The sequence below is a fragment of the Beauveria bassiana genome (genome assembly GCF_000280675.1).
Source record: "Beauveria bassiana ARSEF 2860 unplaced genomic scaffold BBA_S00003, whole genome shotgun sequence".
NCBI lineage: Eukaryota > Fungi > Ascomycota > Sordariomycetes > Hypocreales > Cordycipitaceae > Beauveria > Beauveria bassiana.
In genome coordinates this window covers 947,318-961,247 of record NW_007930838.1, presented here as the reverse complement: position 1 = coordinate 961,247, position 13,930 = coordinate 947,318, and the positions used below count along the sequence as shown (strand labels likewise).

Genomic DNA, 13,930 nt, shown 5'->3' with positions numbered 1-13,930 from the left:
AGTGGCGGAGCTGAGCCCGTTCTCGTTAGAGAAATATTTCTGGTTACAGCAATAAGATACAGGTTAGCTTGGCTGGGCTGAATTGCTGTAGCGAAAAAATGTGGTAAGGGTAGAGTGGGCCAAGGTGGTATTGCAGGCGGACATGATTGGATAAGTGATAAAGCGATCGCGATCGCTGGCAGTATTGATGAAGGACCGCAAGCAGCACACCTGACGAGGCGTTGCAGGGCAAATATTAACTCACTTGGTAAAGACGGCTCCTGTGTAGTGTACTGTAGATGGTTCTGGAAACAATGAGAAGGATGGCGACCAACAGGCAGGAGAGTATGACCGGTATCTTGCTGTTGCCGGATTGAGGATATAATTATTTGGTGAATGATGTGGATTCGACAACGTCCGTTTTATTCGATGACGGCAAGCAAATGACCACGTATTTGTCCAATGACGGCGGTCTCGTTTGTCGATGTGCAGGAGGCACCAGATGGCACCGTCGTAAGAGCGACGCACAGGCGGCCGAGAAAGGCCGGATCAAATGATTGTAAAAAAAAAAAAAAAAAAAGAATGACAACAGCTAACCCGAATGATTTGTGGCTGTCGGTAGACAATGAAGTCAACAGCGGCAAATCAGTGGAAGAGCGTTGGCTTGTTGCTGTCGCAAATGGGAGGAAATTGTCGGGCACTGGTGTGGCGGGCGGGCGCTGTTGAAGGTTCAGCAGGCTGGTTGAAGCCGGGTGTGGTTTCGGCGTCGGAAGATATCGTCTGTACGAGTTTCGACGTTGCGTAAAAGGTTGAGAAGTCGGCAAAACTAACGCTTGGTGGTTTGTGTTTGTGGAGAGATGGTTTGTAAAGCAGAAAAAGAGGAAGCGAGTAGAAGAACGCCTCCGTCAGGGAAGTTGTCGAGAGGGCAGGCTTTGTGCGACTTGGTGTGACCCACTGGCCGGTGGTCGACGCTGAACAGGAGTGAGTCCAGACAATGTGCAATCGAGACCCTTGAGTATGACTGGGTAGGTAGTGCGACTATGGCGGCAGGGTGTGCCGAGTAACAACCCATCCGATGTATATAATTCAAATCACTAGGTAGAGGGCCGCAGGCAGGCAAGAGAAAATGCACAACTGTAGCTGAGAGGAGCCAAGTTTGTGGGTGACTTTTTGTGGTTTATTAGTGGGCTCAGTGGGTGTCAAGCGGTCGGCACTGGAAAAAGTCATTGATAGGTACCTAGGTACGGATTAGAGCGGCAAAATTACTCCATTTACCCCTACCATTCAGTATCATAGTCATGTACCTAACATTTGGCTTGGAACAGGATTTCCTACGTTTTGGTGATGAAGGTGACAGGTAACGACAGCGGCAGGCTGGACCTCGTCCATGCCAAGCATGGTCGGCTGCTCAACCAACGTCTCGGCAGACGGTTGTGGGATTCCAGGTACCGACAGGTCTTGCCAGAGAGGTGAGTACCTAGGTAGGTATCTAAGTACCTATGGTTGTTGTGCATCGCAGCGCTAAATACTGCCACGCCCACTGAACCAAAGCCAGTTCTTCGCTGTCGGCACTGTGCGTGGCGCTCAACCGATGCGCAAAAAATCATACAAAATCAGCGATGCACAGTGTCGACTTGTAATCAAACACTGTACGGAGTATTCTCCGATGCTCTACACTATTTGTTCGATCACTGCGATCAAACAACCACTACGGATACAAGACAAGGTATGGGGTTGGTCGCCATGTAATCCATACTCAAGATTGCGATTGAATGACGACGTTGTTTTGCGACGCACATTACAGGCTACATGAGTAATCTCTCTTGCCTCTCTGCTCATCCTTACCTTCATCGTCGTCGCTTCATAGGCCGTGGCACGTTGGCATGCTAAGATGCTGTTACTCGTACCTCCGTGCATGCGCCTCCAGGCTCAGCTGGGCGGCTTCTCCGGAAACGCGCACAAATAAAAGGCCGCCGTAGCTTGCATTTCTTCTGGGGAATGAGTGATCAGCCCTTTGTCAGTTATTACCAGTATGTATGTGCCGCTTCCTGCCTCCAGACAAGCGTTATTGGTAGTGGGTGTCGCGGCGCGTGGCCACTGAGATCGGGGCTTTGGCCTGTCATCGCGCGAAAATGTCGGAGTAAAACATCCAGGCGTTGGCAAGTATTAACAGGGTTCGTCAAATGACACTAGAGAAGAAGGGATCATGGGGCTCGATTTCGCCGGATATCTTGGGAATTATTTAGATAACGCACGCATCACCCTTGATACGAAAGCGATAGATGTATGAATGTCTTCCCTTGCTGCCACTGCAAATCGTCATGTCATGACATGACGCGACCTCTACAAGTGCTTTTGCAGCATGGGTTCAGCACCAGCCACACTAAAGTCACGCCCTTTCCTCCAGCCACGCCATCAGAAGCCCCGCAGACTCCACAGGGGTCTTTGACCCAGCTCTCGATCTGTGAGCTCTGCAGCTATTGCTTCAATCGAGGGGGCAAATTTACGAATGACTTGGGAGAAGATGGGTAGGGCATGTGCAATGCCCAAAATGAGGGGCGACATTGTTGAACTGCCCTACGAAGTTATCCGTATTGTTCTTGGGCTCTTTTGGCCGCTAACGGCGGCGAATAGCCCCGGACCGGCTCTCGATGCCCAGTTTCGCTTCTCCCTCCCGAGATCTTGAACGATTGTAGCCCGTCCAGCTTTGCCACTGTCGCGTCAAACACTTTGTACGCGCCCGAACTGGCCGAGTTTTGTATCCCCCACCAGTTTGTATTTTGCCTCGTCTCTCCAATTATCATACTAGAAGTTTCCTTTGACGACACCCAGCCGCATTAGACCCCACACCAGATGCCTGCCGATCAGGGTATCATGCAACTCTCGTGGCCCCACAGTGACCTTCTACCAACGTCCAAGAAATCATCAAGATTTACAAAGCATTTGGACTTTCATACCACTGAAGCGCGGCAGCCAAGCTAATGCTCTAAACTAAATAGATGACAACGGCGAACAGCAGGCTCCACCACGGCCTTGTTCCCGACACAAGTCACACACGCAAACACGATTCTTCAATGAGATCAAAACCCGTAGTGTCAAACAAATTTCACCCGCATACCCGGTAGTTCACTTTGAACTACGGAGCACAAGTTCTCGTACAAAAACGTCCCGCATCTCGATAACCCCATCTCGATGGCGCGGCACGGCGGTCTAACTTGTCTGCTTTCCATGTCAACGCATCATGGTGTTGTCATGCACCCGTAGAGACTCGATACGCCACTACCCTTCTGCAACTGTAGTAATAAATAAACACTGGCACCATGCAGGAACGTTCCATCTCGGTCTTTTTGACACATTTGGTATTCTCAGTGCGCAAATGAGCGTCCTTCAAGCTACCCTCCCACCAGCCCGTCTCTTGCGTCCTCGCCTCGCCGTCACCCTCGCTAAAATGTCAACCACCTCGGCCGCCTCGGCCACCGCGCCCGGCGCCCAGTTCGAGCACCGTCAAACATTCACCTCTTCCGATTTCACCCCGAATCCGTCCGAGTCCCTTCCCCTTTCCCCCGCCCGCCAGCGCCTCGTCGACGACATTCTCGCGCTGTATTCGTGCCGCCCCACCGTCGCGCGCATCGAGCGCTACACACCCGACGCCGTCTACGACGATCAGTTCGGCTACGCCGATAACCGCTATAAGATTGCCGCCCAGTGGTTTGGCCTCCCGAAAATATTCAACGCCAGCGAGAATGCCGGTTATCAAGTCGTTCGCGACGAGCCAAGTCTCATCCAGTTTAAGAGCAGTCAGAAGTGGACGTTTCCCGTTGTGCCCAAGACGGCGACGCTCAACTCAATGATTTCGCTCAGCCTTGATCCCGCGACGGCAGACTCGGATTTCATACGAATCAAGTACCACAAGGATCAGGCGAATGAGAAAGATTATACCCATGCGGGTATAGGGTTCAATCTAAGAAAGTGGCAAGCGGACCAGCTGCCCAAGTATCTCAACGCAGAGGAGCTTAAGCACTTCGAGGCGGATAAAAATGTGCCCCCTCAAAAACCGATGGAACCGTGATAAGTCAGAGATAACAAGTCATTTATGAGATTAAGATGTAAAACACCAGTTGTCACTTTTAGTAAACACATCCTGAGTCGCACTTGAGGAGTTCTTCAGTTCTTCTATAGCTTTTGTCTATCAATTCATTCTATACCATGTCAACTTTTCATGTTCTGCTCTTCGATAATTCACCCACAACACGCCCAACTCCCTGCTCTCCCAACAACCACGCGTTCAATCACAATCACAATCACAATCATCATCATCTCGCTATCATCGTCATCATCATCACATTTAAGAGGCGCTGCGCTTGAGGTCCTTATCCAAAAGAGACTCGCCAGTCATCTCCTCGGGCTGAGGTAGACCCATGGCCGCCAGAATGGTCGGAGCCACGTCACCGAGGACACCGCCGCTCTTGCGCAAGCTCCAACCCTCGGGGGCATTGGCCATCAGGAACGGCACCTTGTTGGTGGTGTGGCTCGTCTTGGGCTTGCCGTCGGCGAACTTCATCTCCTCGGCATTGCCGTGGTCGGCGGTGACAAAGAGAATGTAGCCATTCTTCTTGCAGCCCTCGAGAATCTTGCCAATACCCTTGTCTGTAGCCTCACAGCCAATAATGGCCGCGTCGTAGACACCGGTGTGACCAACCATGTCGGGAGGAGCAAAGTTGTTCATGACAAAGGGGAAGCGACCTTCGCCCATGCGCTTGACAACTTGGTCGGCGACACCATCTGCCGACATCTCGGGGGCGAGATCATAGGTAGCAACGGCTTTGTTGGAGGGAACCAGATCCTGGCTCTGGTCACGCTCCTCGAGAGGGAACACCTTCTCAACACCACCGTTGAAGAAAAAGGTAACGTGAGCATACTTTTCCGTCTCGGCAATGTGGACCTGCTCGACGTTTTGTTTGCCAAGCCACTCAGCAAGGACATTGTCCATGCGCTGTGGTTCAAAGGCAACATCAAAGGGATAGTCGGTCTTGTACATGGTCATAGTGACAAGCTTGTTGATCTTGGGGTAGGGGAAGTCGGGGAGGACAGATCGGTCAACGTCGCCAAGAAGCTGCGTGATCTGGCGAGCACGATCAGATCGGTAGTTGAAGAAGAAAACGGTGTCATCGTCTATGACGGTTAGCTGGGGCAATCAAAACATTTACATGGTAACGTACCCTTGATGCGAGCATTGTCGCCTCCAACGATGATGGGGGTGAGAAACTCGTCCTTGTCCTTGGAGCCACCCTTCTCGTAGCGGCCCTTGAGGGTAGCGACGGGGTCATCACTCTCCTCGCCCTCACCGAGGCACAGACCCTTGAGGGCAACCTCGACGCGGTCCCAACGCTTGTCGCGGTCCATGGCGTAGTAGCGGCCGACGACAGTGGCAATCTGGCCAATGCCAACCTCCTTCAAGTAGTCGACGAGTTCTTGCATGTAGCCGGCGCCAGACTTGGGGTCAGTATCGCGGCCGTCACCAAAGAAGTGGATAAACACCTCCTTGACCTCGTACTTTTTAGCGGCCCTCAGGAGAGCGTACAGGTGAGTCTGCTTCGAGTGCTGTGCTTCGGGTCAGAACACTCCGTTCGAGCCTTTTTTTACGCCGGGACCTCCGACTTACAACACCACCGTGGGAAACAAGACCGCAAAGATGCAGGCGGCCATTGCCCTTGGCAGCACCCTCAAAAGTCTTCTTGATGACGGCATTGTCGTTGAGCTCGTCCTTTTTAATTGTCTGATCGATGCGCACAACGTCCTGCCAGACAACGCGGCCGGCACCGAGGTTGAGATGGCCGACTTCGGAGTTTCCCATGAGGCCCTCAGGCAGGCCGACGGCAAGCGACGAAGCCTCAAGCTCGGTGTAGCCAGTGGCGCTCTTGTAAAGCTCGTCCATCACCGGGGTTTTGGCATTGGTGATGGCATCGCCGTCCTTGGGGCTCTCCTCTGAGGGAATGCCCCAACCGTCAATGACGACTGTTTGCGCGGAGAAGGAACATGATTAGCCAGGCGACTTCAGCGTAAAGAAGAATATAGCAGCAAACGAGCACCATGTCCAGCCGTTGCCTGGCGGCGATGCGCGGCTCTGCCCGCGGGGCAGCCATGGCGGGCATGGACTTGGAGCGCGGTCGAGGTAATGATCTAATCATAGATGCGGCCTGATGGTGCTCGCGCTCACAATACAGGTGGTGGTGATGATGCCGGTCCGTCGCGACGGTGACGATGGCGGGGCAAGGTTGATGAATTGGAGGGGTTGCTTGAGAAGGGAGAAGGGCAACGTACTGAGACAGGCCTTTTGTTCTGTCTTGACAGGGGTAGACATGTTGAACAGCGGCAGATGGGTAGATTTTTCAATTGAGAGGAACAAATAGCAGCGTAAAGATGCTATTCGAAGGAATCGATCCGGGAAAGGAAAAGAGGAAGAGTTGCTGGGCAGCAAGTGAAGTTGCTTATCTGCGTGATTTCACTCCATCGGTTTATCGCTGGAGCTACCTTAAAAGCTCCGCTGCTAGTAATACAGTGCGCTGACTCGGGCGCAGGAAATACCGTGTAAACGCTCGTGAAAAACACAGTACACATAGCGTTGGTAGGAGTAGCAGACAATTGTGAGCCAAATGAACTTCTTCTGTAATGGCTTTACCTAGTCACTTATAGTACTTCTCTTTTCATTCTGAATGACCCTTTTGCTGAAAATCCTGTCCTCCCTGTTTTACATAGACAGCGTCTTTACTTTTTACCCTCTTACCGCCGCGACAGCCCGCACTGTCCAATGAACACTGTGCGCTAGCCACCCAGCAAACAGCTGATTTGAAGCTCTTCCCGCCTCATCAAACCACCCAAAGATCCAACAACCAGATACGACGCCCCTCCCCCCCCTGAAAACCATGGCCTCTGACGTGCCATCTTTGGCCCTGCCGCCGACCCTCTCGCCCGACAGCCTCGACGCCCTCTCTGAGCTTGCCATCGTGCTTGCCAAGGTCCGCACCAGCATCCAGTCTTCGGCCGGCCTCGCGACCGCGGCCACGCCCGGCACCGCCGCTGTCGCCGCGGCCAGCGGTGGCCAGCCGCTTTCCTTCAAAGACGTCCCTGGCGCGACGGATGCGCTCAAACACAAACTGCAGCACGCCCGCGCAGAGGTCCGCGCCCTCCCCGACATGGACCGCGGCGTCGACGAGCAGCGCCGCGAAATGGCGGAGCTCGAGGCGCGCATCATCACGCAGCGCGCCCTGCTGGAGCGGCTGCGCGACGACGGTCTGCGCTTCGGCAAGGACGGCGACAAGATGGAGGAGTAGTCAATGTGCTACTCACGGCTTGGGGAAATGCATCAGATCATATACTTTGCATGGCAACGGCGTTATAGATGGAATTTTCTGGGGAGGCCTCGATTGAGAACTGATTATAGGGTGCTCGACGAGCTCTGGTTACGAAAAATGACAACAAGTTATGAATTACAAGTTCTCGATGCTGTTCGACAAGGGATCATCGCGGTGAAATGCCAACCTTGGCCAAGGTCTCAACGACACTTGCACCAGGCCGTCCCGGCACGACCTTTGTCCAGATTTCGTCGCTCAAAATCTGCGCCTCGCTCATTGTTGTCCAGTTAGGACTGTGGCCGGCCTTGAGCCACTTGAAGTCGTCGACCTGGTCCCACTGGTTCTCTGCGGCTTTGTCCGATTCCGTCATCTAGCCTGTCGTTAGTCGCTTCGTCAGCCCGTAATGCTTGTCTCGGGCACTCACATAGCATGCCGGGAGGGGAGCAAATCGCATCCCGGAGCAGTCTTCAATGATAGGATGGCTCGTGCAGTGCAGGTAAATGTCGACATTCTTGCAGTCGTGAATCCGCACCTGATGCGCCACCAGCACCAGGATGCTGTCGCTGATACCCGTGATGTGAACCGGGCCCGCCACCCTGCCGGCCACAATCAAGCTCTTCTTGATGTCGCGCATCGCCAGCCCCGGGAAAGCGTGGCCCTCCGATGTGGGTATCGACATGTCCACGATGCAGCCCGTCAGATTAATCAAGCTGCCCGACGCCGTGGCCATGGCCGCCGATGAGGGCAGGATAATGTGCAACCCCGTCTGGTGCGAGATTCCAATGGTCCTTGCTGCGGAGAAACTAGGCTTGCGGATCGCGGACGCACTAGGTCTCGACAGCTCCGCGTTGTAGTCTCTCTCAGAGGGCAACTCCTTCAACTCATCATCGGCCTCATCACCGAGCTTCGGCGTGCCAGGCGCAGCAGTAGGCTGGTGCTGGTTTCGTGAGAAACTGCCCGAAAGCAGGCGGGGGTCGTTCTCCGGAGCCCCCATGTCGACATGCTTTGCTGTGCGCTTGAATTGGAACCGAGACTTGGGCGCCAGCGCGGCTGTAGTATCGCTAAGCTTCTCTTGAAGCCCTTTTATCGTCTAGTATACCATGATGTCAGTTCTGACTATCAAGCTCAATGACAAAACATATTTTATGAGTTACCTCGGAATATTGCTTGCGATCATACGCTGGAGTGGTGTCAGCGACATCAGCCACTTCATTCTGAATCTTTGAAATCCCCGCAAGAATGTGATCGATGGCTTCCTGACGTTCTCCTGCCACAGTAGAGATGGATTTCAGCTCCTCAATTTGGTCCTGAAGAACTGCATGTGAGGGCGGCCGATTAGCGTCTCCCGCGTTTGACCAAGTGAAGGGTTACCTACCAGCGACATGGTCGAGGAAAGACCTGTGGAAGCGCTGCTTAGGATCCGTACCGGTCGACATGGCAAAAAAAGAAGATGACTTGTTTGCTGTGTCACGGAAGCAATCGGCTTGCAAGGATCAGCAATAGCACAGATTCGAGCTGGTTCGTGTTAGCAGCAGAGGCAACAGCAGCAGGTACGCAGAGTAGCGTCGCAGTCTGTCACATAGGTGAAATATGACGAGCCAATACCGAAAGGCCAGTTAGATAAGAGATGAACAAGCAAAGAATGAGAAGATAGTGATGAGATTCGCTAGGGAATATTGACAAGAACAAGTTGAAGCTCACCACTCGAGGTCGCGAGACAAAACCCCACCTTTTGGGTTGGGCATGCCCCTCCTTTTTGAAGTTGCTTCTGATGTAGCTGCCCTGCAAAATCCAAAGCCAGCTAAAGCTTCCGACATGCTATGTTGTCTAAAGTATCGATTAGGCAACGTCAAATCGGCATTGGGCAGCGTCGTACGAGCTTGATAGTTCAATGCGTGCATGATCTACAGTCATGTGCGCAGGTAGCAAAGCAGCCGTGCAGTCTATCTACAGCTGCCAGAGATCTATGAGCATCAAGACAGGTGCGCTTGCGGACTTCCAACCTCTTTCTATTATTTTATATTAATCAGTACCTTCATGTACATTAATTCGGTACTATTCGGCCATTCACACCTCCTCGCCTGCCGCCACCGTTTGTCAAGGGTGGTATGTTTGGGAGCTGAAATGGCTTCTTCTGTGGTATCTGCGCATTGAGCGCCCGCCACATCTCCCACATGGTAGCTCGCCGGGCCGGTAGCATGCTGTATTGAAGACTGTACAGGTTGCGCCGGTTGATGGGCGGCACAAATTGTCCCGTCAAAAGACACAGAAATACGCGCGGAGAGAGGTAGTGTTTGCGGATTCGCTCGGCCATCTGAAAGTATTGATCGAACATGGCCTTGAAAGACAGAGGCACAGACTGCGATAGCTTGTGTTAAGACTGGACGTCAAGTGATGTGACAATGACGAACCTTGAGATAGATGACCGAGGTGGGAGGTTCATTAACATTAAGGTTGAGGGGTCTATTATGGTGGGCATCCCGCAGTTCGAATCGGATGCCGCCTAGGTAATCGATTAGCAGGCGCTGCGTGTGTCAAATCTAATTGCCTTACCGGGTAGTCGCCTAGAGTCCTTGACTCGCAGCATAAGAGCGAATAATGGAAAGTGATTGAGACAAGAAAGTAATGTATCGAATCCTGCTTTCATCGAGATAATCATCATGCGAGCGATTGCGAAATTGATGTAAAAAACGCCGACAGTTGGCAGCAAGAACGACAGTAGTGTGAACAAAATGGTGCCGACAAGGAGTTGGTCGAGATCATAGTCGCAAGAATCGATACGGTTACGTAGGACATTGTGCTTCTTTCCACGGAAGAGATGGAACAGCGATTGCAAGATTGTCAGCTGCCAGTGGTAGATACGAGCTGACGCGAGATAAAAGGAGTAGATGTGGACTGTCAGGGCTGAGAGCAGATCCGAAAGCATTGCTAGGGGCATACTGGCGCCTGCAAAAGATGAAAAGCCAATAAACCAGACCAGCTTAGGTAAAGCTGGAGCGAGTGCATCGATGCAGTCTGGAATAGGATATAAGCAACCGTGAAAAACAGGATTTCTTGCCGTCAACTTACTCGACCAGTATGTGATCACCCAAAGAAAGAGCGCGCCCAAAAAGCTCGCCAACTCACCATTGAGCTTGAGACCGGCGGGCCACCCCATGAGCCAAGAAATACTACTCTGCAACGCATCTACAGTATAGACGCGCAGCAAATCATTTACCTTGGCTGACACCCAATCCGCATTTTCTATGATGTAGGATCCGATAGCAATGCCGATAATCACATCATTCGCAACGAGCCAAAGACTGTTGTAAAAGCGAATGTAATCCGGGTGGCTCGTGTTTACACTGGCCCAGTCCATTTTGCGTTGCCGAAGCGTAATGTACTGCATGGGCCAATAGCAAAACTGCAGCAAGCGAATTTCAATCTGCTGTGCCGTGGCGGACACATCCTTCAATGCTGCGTACCCGGGCTTAATGCGAAACTCAAGGACTAAGAGGAGCATCTCTGCCAAAGCTCGGTGTAAAAAAAGTAGCATCACGAATCCTTTTCGAATGAAGGGGAATATGTAGATGACGAAAGCAATCCACAACTGCATAAGAATGTAGTTGCGCATCGCCGTCGTAGACTCGACAACCCGCTCCGACACGCTAAGACCTCGCTTGGGGCGCGGACCAAGCTTGCCTACGTTCTTTTGCAGAGTCTGCTCGAGCTCCCAGGACCAATTGACTTGATGAACAACTTTTTCGAGTGCCTTGTCTCGGGCGGACGCAGACCGAATAATGATAGAGTGCTGCTTGAGCTTGTTGACCAACTTGAGCTTGGCTTCCTGATGTTGCCTCTCGCGGCGTTCCTCCTCGCCTTCTGACCCGTCACCTTTACCATCATCGGAGGCGTACCATTTATCGCCAAGAGCGAGAGAGATTGGATTGAGTGAAATGTATTGCATGCCTTTTGGTCGTGGTCGGTCATATAGGATGAGTTGGACACTTGAAGCCTTGGCACACGTAATTCGAGGTTCGCGGGAGGCACTGGTCGTAGCGCAGACCCATGAGGAATCTACCAAGGCGTGGTTTGTCGCATTCGAGAGGCCGAGTACATGCATAGAGGAATGGCCACAGAGTTCGTAAATACGGCTGGAAGAATGCGGACCGCTGCGGAAGAATGTATTGGATCTGAGGTGGATTTCGACATTACGAGGCTGGTGCAGAGAGTTAGTTGCGCTTAGTCCAAAGTAATTCCTTGCCCTGGTGGTACTCACGTCGACATCGTCCAGAATTGCAACGACGAAAACATCCAGCGTCGAATTGCGCCAGCCAACGACTACGCCCGGGCGTTCAGACACGCGAATGTCTGTCGGCCAAAACACGCGCATCAAGCCATCATGTTCCACCATGACCAGGGTGCTGGTGGTCAGTATATGAACGAAAGCTGGGAATACCCTTTTTGTTTATGCTTAGAATGAACCTCGGCGTCGTAGCTGTTCTCGGGCTGACACGGCAATTCCAGGTTGCCTTGGATGCTGGACAAAGCTGTTAGCCAGCAGTTGAGGTCTCTGTGACGGGTCACACATACAAGGTGCGTCTCTTTTTTGGCCAAGAGATAGACTGGGAAAATGACGATGAAGAAGAGAACAGTCAGGGCAATGGCACCTTTGGCAGCCCGAATCTATCGAGAGAAGATAGCCACGTCAGTATATTCCAGCTTGCGAGTACTATTCGACAGTGCACGCGCAGGAGGGGCTGCCGAGCTTCGCGATAACGTACGGCAACTTGATACTCCCAGGCAAAAATGGCAAGCTCATACAAGCGAGTGACAAGGTCCCAGCGTGCAGTAATGTAGCCAGCTACAAAGATGCCGAGGGTCAGGACAGAAAACGGGTGCATAGAGCTCTGCCTTTCTACTGCTGGCACTGCATGCCGCGAACACGGGAAGAAAGGAGTCGCGCGTGGGATCGAGGAGAGGGGTCCTCCTGGCCGTCGAGGCAGTTCGTCGTCGGTCGAAAGCTAGTCGAAGACTTAACGAATGTGACAGGCAGCTTCTTTCCTGGCCGCAACGAGACTGAGGGGGTTCAATGAAGCGCCAAATGCTTGCAGAAAGATGCGCTGCGCATCAGATCTGGTCTGCGGGTAGGTTTGGTAAATTAGCCAGATGTCGTTAGCTTGAGAAGCAGAAGAGTGTGATGCCGCTCTGAACTAAAAAGCGGGTCGTATATCACAGCGCTGGGTTGTAAGCGTGAAAAGTACAGGAAATGAATACCTGCCTGCTTTGATGTAGCAATTATACAATCATATAAGTTGAGAAGAGTGACTAGAGAGTTGCACTGACGCGTCAATGAAGCGTAACCAACTCACGCGGCAGCAGTGCCTCTACACTAACTAGTTCACGCCCAGTTACTAGCGTCCCTCCTTCCAAAAGTGTCGCCGACTCCGTGGCAGAAAAACAAGGTGACCAGCTGCTCAAAAGCGCAATTGATCCGCAGCTAATCAAAAGGAGATTGCAGACGTATAAATGAAATTTCTAAACAATGATTTCTACATATCCATGAGCGGAGAGACAATACAGGCGAAACACCTATAGCAGCCGACAAGTCCTACAAACAGCCCAGAAACGCCGTAACATGCCAGTTTAGTCGGGATCAATTATCCTACATTGTGGTTAGTGAAGAAATGGAGCTCTGGAGGACATCATACTCTTTGGTTGTGTGAGCCGCGCGTCATTCTCTTTGTTATCTTCTCGCGCTTCCTCTAGCAGCTTATCAATGCCACGCTGCTTCAGGGCCACCTGCATCTGGTCAACGAGAACTCATCAAGAGAAAGGACTTTATACCGTACACCGAGACATGTCTGATACTGCTTAAAGAGAGGCTCGCACTCTTTGTTATCCTTTTCGGCACCGCGAAGATACTCTGTACGCCGTTAGCGACACCACTTCATCACCAATCCATACGACAGATGCGGCTCACTCTCGCTATACCACTTCAAGAAGCATGTATCATAGCGTCTAGGACAAATTAGCGGCTGCTTTGCAAGACTGTGGCACAGAAATTCTCACTCTTTGATTTCATTGCATTCCGGGGCGAGTGACGCAGACATTGCGGCGGATATGCTAGAGCAAAGAAAGTTGAGGCCTGAGAACGGTGGCGAGAAATCGAGTCGACCTGCTAACGAGCACACGCCAACCGATTGATGAACAGTGCCGGGTTTAGGACGGCGGACGTCGGCAAAATTTGCAAAAATTCATTGTCTATCCTTGAATAACCGTTGAATTCTATTCTGTATGTTCTTTTCCACCACTTGCCATTTTCTAAGTAACTGTATTTGCCTGTACGTTTCGAACAAGTCGAGCCGCTAATCAATTAGTCGTCAGTCGCCTAGGACCAAGGTGCCTTTAGGCCTAAGTACTGCTGAAAACGGCCACTGCTACAGGGAGCTGGCAGTGCCAAGCCCCGCCAAAATGCTTGTTGATGCGGCGCAGAGTCCGACTTGCGATGCTTCTCCAACCGGGACGCAGCGTGCTACACGCTTTGTTCGACGAATATCACCCTCGTGAACGTACTGCGGCGGTGTGCAGATCCTTGGCGAAATTCAGCGTTCATTTGA

General features: G+C 52.1%; 5 protein-coding genes across 5 annotated transcripts; 2 read left to right on the top strand and 3 right to left on the bottom strand.

Annotated features, from left to right (window-relative positions):
- Positions 1 to 3,355: 3,355 nt before the first annotated feature.
- BBA_01527 (uncharacterized protein) lies at positions 3,356 to 4,048 on the top strand (the record flags this gene model as incomplete). Its single annotated transcript, XM_008596624.1, has 1 exon — positions 3,356 to 4,048. The coding sequence occupies one exon, from the start codon at positions 3,356 to 3,358 to the stop codon at positions 4,046 to 4,048; it is 693 nt and encodes a 230-aa protein (XP_008594846.1).
- A 276-nt stretch (positions 4,049 to 4,324) lies between these two features.
- On the bottom strand, positions 4,325 to 6,340 carry BBA_01526 (putative phosphoglyceromutase; the record flags this gene model as incomplete). The annotated part of the gene is made up of 4 exons (XM_008596623.1): positions 4,325 to 5,151; positions 5,199 to 5,580; positions 5,642 to 5,994; positions 6,301 to 6,340. The coding sequence occupies 4 exons, from the start codon at positions 6,338 to 6,340 to the stop codon at positions 4,325 to 4,327; spliced, it is 1,602 nt and encodes a 533-aa protein (XP_008594845.1).
- A 562-nt stretch (positions 6,341 to 6,902) lies between these two features.
- On the top strand, positions 6,903 to 7,310 carry BBA_01525 (microtubule-associated protein; the record flags this gene model as incomplete). Its single annotated transcript, XM_008596622.1, has 1 exon — positions 6,903 to 7,310. One exon carries the CDS (start codon positions 6,903 to 6,905, stop codon positions 7,308 to 7,310), a length of 408 nt encoding a protein of 135 aa, XP_008594844.1.
- A 187-nt stretch (positions 7,311 to 7,497) lies between these two features.
- BBA_01524 (tubulin binding cofactor C) lies at positions 7,498 to 8,767 on the bottom strand (the record flags this gene model as incomplete). The annotated part of the gene is made up of 4 exons (XM_008596621.1): positions 7,498 to 7,701; positions 7,756 to 8,421; positions 8,486 to 8,646; positions 8,707 to 8,767. The coding sequence occupies 4 exons, from the start codon at positions 8,765 to 8,767 to the stop codon at positions 7,498 to 7,500; spliced, it is 1,092 nt and encodes a 363-aa protein (XP_008594843.1).
- Positions 8,768 to 9,375: 608 nt separating this feature from the next.
- On the bottom strand, positions 9,376 to 13,423 carry BBA_01523 (N-acetylglucosaminyl transferase component; the record flags this gene model as incomplete). The annotated part of the gene is made up of 12 exons (XM_008596620.1): positions 9,376 to 9,690; positions 9,743 to 9,834; positions 9,885 to 10,346; positions 10,401 to 11,529; positions 11,590 to 11,734; positions 11,825 to 11,850; positions 11,904 to 11,996; positions 12,095 to 12,174; positions 13,022 to 13,112; positions 13,163 to 13,236; positions 13,294 to 13,331; positions 13,383 to 13,423. 12 exons carry the CDS (start codon positions 13,421 to 13,423, stop codon positions 9,376 to 9,378), a joined length of 2,586 nt encoding a protein of 861 aa, XP_008594842.1.
- Positions 13,424 to 13,930: the final 507 nt, after the last annotated feature.